General features: G+C 62.8%; 1 protein-coding gene across 1 annotated transcript in view; it reads left to right on the top strand.

Moving 5' to 3' along the window:
* The window catches only part of EEF1G (eukaryotic translation elongation factor 1 gamma), a 5,276-nt gene extending 500 nt beyond the window's left edge, over positions 1 to 4,776 (top strand). The window contains exons 2-10 of the mRNA XM_026056323.1: positions 3 to 310; positions 423 to 486; positions 837 to 979; positions 1,983 to 2,126; positions 2,277 to 2,406; positions 2,919 to 3,105; positions 3,664 to 3,836; positions 3,926 to 4,050; positions 4,464 to 4,776. Of these exons, the coding sequence (XP_025912108.1) occupies positions 3 to 310; positions 423 to 486; positions 837 to 979; positions 1,983 to 2,126; positions 2,277 to 2,406; positions 2,919 to 3,105; positions 3,664 to 3,836; positions 3,926 to 4,050; positions 4,464 to 4,622 (1,433 nt within the window). The 3' untranslated portion in view covers positions 4,623 to 4,776. The remainder of the gene's footprint in view (positions 1 to 2; positions 311 to 422; positions 487 to 836; positions 980 to 1,982; positions 2,127 to 2,276; positions 2,407 to 2,918; positions 3,106 to 3,663; positions 3,837 to 3,925; positions 4,051 to 4,463) is intronic.
* The last annotated feature ends 522 nt before the right edge of the window (positions 4,777 to 5,298 follow it).

Raw genomic sequence — 5,298 nt, forward strand, 5'->3', positions numbered from 1 at the left:
AGGCCGGGGGGTCCCGGTGGGGGCGACCGGGCCGGGCGGGCAGCGGCGTCTAGGGGGCTCCGTGCTGGGCCGCGCTGGGGCGACGTGGCGGGGAAGGCGCGGGGCAGCGGTGGCCCGGTCCGGTCCGTCACGGCCCGCCGCTGCCCCGCAGACTCTCTACACCTATCCCGAGAACTGGCGGGCCTTCAAAGCCCTCATCGCCGCCCAGTACAGCGGCGCCAAGATCAGGGTCCTCTCCAGCCCGCCCCACTTCCACTTCGGCCAGACCAACAAGACCCCCGAGTTCCTGAAGAAGTTCCCCGTGGGGAAGGTGAGTGTCGGCGGTGGGGGTCAGCCTGCGTCTGGCCCCGCGCCCCCGGGGGAGCCGGGGGGGGGCCGTGCTTCGGCTGCTCTGCTGCCAGTGGTGCCGTCTCTCTTCCCAGGTGCCGGCCTTCGAGGGCGATGACGGTTTCTGTGTGTTTGAGAGTAACGCCATTGCGTATTATGGTAATCGCTGGCTTCTTTGTTCTGGGCTTGGGGGCGCACCCGGGGGGGGCAGTCAGGGTGAGGAGCCTCTCATGGGCCCCTCTGGTCTCCTTGCCAGTGTTATACCCCCTTTGCGTATCCTGCTGCGGCTGCTGTTTTTCGGGGTTGGTTCTTTCTATCTTTTCTCTTCTGTTTTGGATGGGGAAGCGTCCTCTCCTTGATGAGGTCAGGAACAGGAACCGCTCTCAAGTGGGGCGTGGTGCTGCAGGTTCCCTGGGGGGATGCATAGCACAGTCCTGCCTCGTCGCTGCTGGGTGGGGGGGGTCCTTGCGGCTGCTGGGCCCTGACGGACTGCGGGTTTTTGCTTTCAGTCAGTAACGATGAGCTGCGAGGCGCCACCAAGGAGACAGCTGCCGAGATTGTCCAGTGGGTGAACTTCGCCGACAGCGACATCGTTCCCCCTGCCAGCACCTGGGTGTTCCCCACGCTTGGCATCATGCACTACAACAAGCAGGTCAGCGCGTGGCGGGCGCCTTTGCTGCCCACTGCTTGGGAGGCCAGGTGGTGGCCCTGCTTCCCCAAGGGCACTGAGGAGACTGCAGGCTCACAGCTTCTGCTGCCGAGTGTGGAAGCCTCCCTCGTTTGGGAACTGTTGCTCCCCGGACCTGCTGCATCTGCAGGGAGGCAGATCTGGGGCAAGGGCAGAACTATTTTCACAAATGTGGCCTGAGGAGAGGCAGCAGTTGGCTGCGTGGTATCTCTGCACCCCTGTCCCTCTCCGTTGTGCACCGCTTGTTAGAAAACGTCAGTTTTTTCCTCTTGCAACGGCTGTTGGGGGGGCCACCAGGTTCCTCCAGCTGGCCCAGGGGTCTGTGGAGCTCTTGTATCCCTGGGGCAGCAAGTACTGTGCCGTCTGCCAGGGCGGGCGTACTTGACCCGTCCTTCCCAGGGATGGACTGGAGCTGGGATCACGGGGATCCCTTCTCCAGCCTAGCTTTGAAGGAGACCACCCAAGAGGTGCTGCTGGCTCCTCGTTAACTCCCGGGACTTTGCGCATTAAGGCTGGATGCGGCTGCTGGCATTGTGGGACGGAAAGAGAGAAACTGTGGTATTTGGGACTCTCTAAATGCTGTGGCTCGCAGCCTGCAGCTGCAGCCTCCTGGCTTTGCTGGGCTGCCGCATGCCGGGGCAGCAGCTGGGCTTCGCTGATCACGCAGGAAACGCAACAGGATCTCCAGAAAGGTTGTGAGGCCTGTCGTTTGTGATCTGGAGAAAGGGGAAGGGTCAGGGTCCCCTGTTCATGGGGAGCTGTTCCCTTGATGACAGCGTTTTAAGATACCTTGTTTACAGCTGGCCCAGCACTGGTCAGTGATGCCTCTTCTAGCACTGGGGCTCTGCGCTGATCTCTGGGAGAGGAGGGTTCGGAATGAGCAGGTCGCATCCACCCTGCGTGCAGGGGGAGCAGGCATCTGCCCGTGCCCCTGGTGGGGCTTGACTGTTGCTCTGTGCCTCCCCAGGCCACGGAGTTTGCAAAGGAGGAAGTGAAGCGGGTCCTGGGGATTCTGGATTGCCACCTGAAAACCCAGACGTTCCTGGTGGGAGAGCGCATCTCGCTGGCTGACATCACGGTGGTGTGCACCCTCCTGTGGCTCTACAAGCAGGTGGGAAGCCTGGCGCGGGGAGCCTGGCTGGACGCCCCACGCTGGGGCTCGGTCGGGCTGTGGCCGACGCTGCGTGTTGGAGGCCCTGCTGTGCCGAGGGGCTGTGTCGATTCCGCCTCCACGTTCCTAATCCCGCTTCCCATGCTGCAGGTGCTGGAACCGGCTTTCCGGCAACCCTACGTGAATGTCAACCGCTGGTTCGTGACCTGCCTCAACCAGCCGCAGTTCAAGGCTGTGCTGGGTGATGTGAAGCTCTGCGAGAAGATGGCTCAGTTTGACGGTGAGGGGAGGGCCCTTGGCCTTGCGTGTGGGGATCCGTGTCCCGGTGCCAGTGGGTCCCTGCCTGATCCGTGGGCATCTGGGAGATGGCCTGGAGATGGCCATGGCATGTGGAAGGCAGGGCCCTGCTTCCCACTGGCGGCTGGGCGGTCTCAGCCCCCCTAGCAAGGGCAGCCCTGCTGGGCCCGTGCTCTCCGTTCGCTATGGCAGCGCTCTGTGTCGGAGTGGCCGAGGCTGGAGGGCGGGTGGAGAGGACACCTCTTCACGCCGGAGGTTGTGGCAGCTACTGCCTGAGGCACTGGAGAGGGGTCCTGGCTTCAGTCCCATCTCTCGGGCCCAGCAGCTCCTGCTCCGGAGGCAGGATGGTCCCAGGCTTCGCTGGTGTGAGCGGAGGGCCGAGGTCTGGTACCGCTGGGGAACTGGTTGTTCTGTTCTCTGTGGGAACCCCCCCGCTCTTCCTTAGGGTCAGATACAGGGGGAGAGGGGAACTGACTGCCCTTGTCCTGGCCGCAGCCAAGAAATTTGCTGAGAACCAGCCCAAGAAAGACACCCCCAAGAAGGAGAAGCCAACCAAGGAAGAAAAGAAGCAGGAGAAGAAGGAAGAGAAGAAGCCAGCTCCTGAGGAAGAGCTGGATGAGTGTGACCAGGCCCTGGCTGCTGAGCCCAAATCCAAGGATCCTTTTGCACACCTGCCCAAGAGGTGAGGGCCCTGCGCGGGGTGCCGCTGCTGCAGAGGGAAGCGAGGGCTCTGTCCTGGTGCGGGTGGAGCCTGGGGAGGCTCCCCGGCGTCCCTCCGCTGCATGGACTGTGGAGCTGCCTGTGTCTCCGCTTCCCCCTCTGCTGCGGCTGGCCTCTTTGGGCCGGCCGCCACCAGCACTTGTTTGTGCCAGAGACAGTGGGGATGCAGCCAGCCCCCTCCCTGCGATGGGCTGGTTGGAAAAGGGCAAAGCTGCTTTTCCAACACAGTGAGGGGGAGGGGAGGCGGAGCGAGGCTGGGCGCTCCGCATCTCCGCTTCCAGCGAGGCTGGAGTCCCTCGGCTCTGGCAGCCCCTGCCTGAAACCCGAGCTGCTGGCAGCCCTGGCTGTCCTGTCTCCTCTGGCCACCAGAGAGCAGCCTCTGGGTGCGGGTGCGGGCCCGGGTCGTGTCCCACGCCCCGCTGGGCAGGCGGCAAGGCGCCGGGAGAGGGCGTGCGGGTGAGCACGGCGCTCTGCGCTCGGTGCTGGAAGGTCCCTGCCTGAGAGCTGTGCTCTGCCGCAGTCCCTTCATCATGGACGAGTTCAAGCGGAAGTACTCTAACGAAGACACGCTGACTGTGGCCCTGCCCCACTTCTGGGAGCACTTTGACAAGGAGGGCTGGTCCATTTGGTATGCGGAGTACCGCTTCCCTGAGGAGCTGACCCAGACCTTCATGAGCTGTAACCTCATCACAGGTGAGACCGCTGCACTGCTCCCTTCCTGGGGCTCGTTGCCTCGGGCGCTGCCGGACACATCCCCACTGACTGCTGCTCCTCTTTCCCAGGCATGTTCCAGCGTCTGGACAAGCTGCGTAAAAACGCCTTTGCCAGCGTTATCCTCTTTGGTACCAACAATGATAGCAGCATCTCCGGTGTCTGGGTCTTCCGGGGCCAGGAGCTGGCCTTCCCGGTGAGTGTTCGCGCCTCCGGCATGCACGGTGCCGGGGGAGCAGTCCTGGCCCTGTGAGGTGTCTGCTCACCCTGGTTGTCACCTTCCGCCCACATGTGACCTGGAGCCACTTTGGGAGTCCCCTGGCTGTGCCAGGAGATGGTGATTGGCCTGTATTTGGGCTGTTCTCAGCCCTTTGTTGCTTTTGGGGTCTGTCTTTCCTTGTCCTGCCAAAATGAGAGAGATTGGGTCTTTGCACTGCAGCTTCTGCCTCTCGCTTTTGGGAGCAGCTGGGCCTGGGGCTAGGTGGAAACTGGGGAGCCAGGCGGTGCGAGAAGCTCGTCCCTCAGCCCGGGGAGAGGGGGTGGGCTGGAGGGCCAGGGCTTACGCCTGCCTTTTTGCGGTGCTGACCTCTCCTGCAACCTCTGTTCCAGCTGAGTCCGGACTGGCAGGTGGATTACGAGTCCTACACCTGGAGGAAGCTGGACAGTGACAGCGAGGAGTGCAAGACGCTGGTCAAGGAGTATTTCATGTGGGAGGGAGACTTCAAGCATGTTGGCAAATCCTTCAACCAGGGCAAGATCTTCAAATGAGGGTGCTGCTGTGTGCAGCACTGCACGGACTGATAGCGGAGGGGGAGGCCGGGTGGCCAGAGCGCTCCCAGGCTGCTGGGAGCTGGTATCGGAGTTGGGGACTGGGACAAACATCTGTGACCTGAACAAAAATAAAACCCCAGATGTGCTAGTACCCAGGCTCTGTTGTCCGTGAGCAGGCGGGTGGATGGCACTGGAAGACCTGGGGGTCCCTGCTTGTGCTGAATCTCTTCCGGGCGGAGAAGTGACCAAGCCAAGACCCCTTGTGGGGCAGGGAGGCTTGTGCTGGCTGGGCCTCGCTCCCTGGCATGGTAAGCGCAGGGCAGGGGGTTTCTGGCACTCTTCTTCCAGGAGTTGAGGCTTGTGACAGTGCTCTGTCCCGTGTCCTGGTGGGGCTCACCCCTGTGGCGACCTGGTGCCCGTTTCCACTTAGACTGCGGCGTCAGTGCCGCGCCGTGTCCCTCACGGGTGGAGGGGGGCACAGCCAACACTCCTCTGGCCTCCTGGTTGCAGCACGAGCAGCTCTTGCCACCCTTGGCAAAACCTGCTGCTTTGGCCTTTCCCTCCCTAGCAGCCCTCCTGGGTGAGGCTGGAAGGGCTGCACCTCTGACAACCACCTCTGACAACCACCTCTGACAACCACCTCTGACAACCACCTCTGACAACCACCTCTGAC

Source organism: Apteryx rowi, unplaced genomic scaffold (genome assembly GCF_003343035.1).
Source record: "Apteryx rowi isolate R43461 unplaced genomic scaffold, aptRow1 scaffold_1308, whole genome shotgun sequence".
In the NCBI taxonomy this organism is placed as follows: Eukaryota; Metazoa; Chordata; class Aves; order Apterygiformes; family Apterygidae; genus Apteryx; species Apteryx rowi.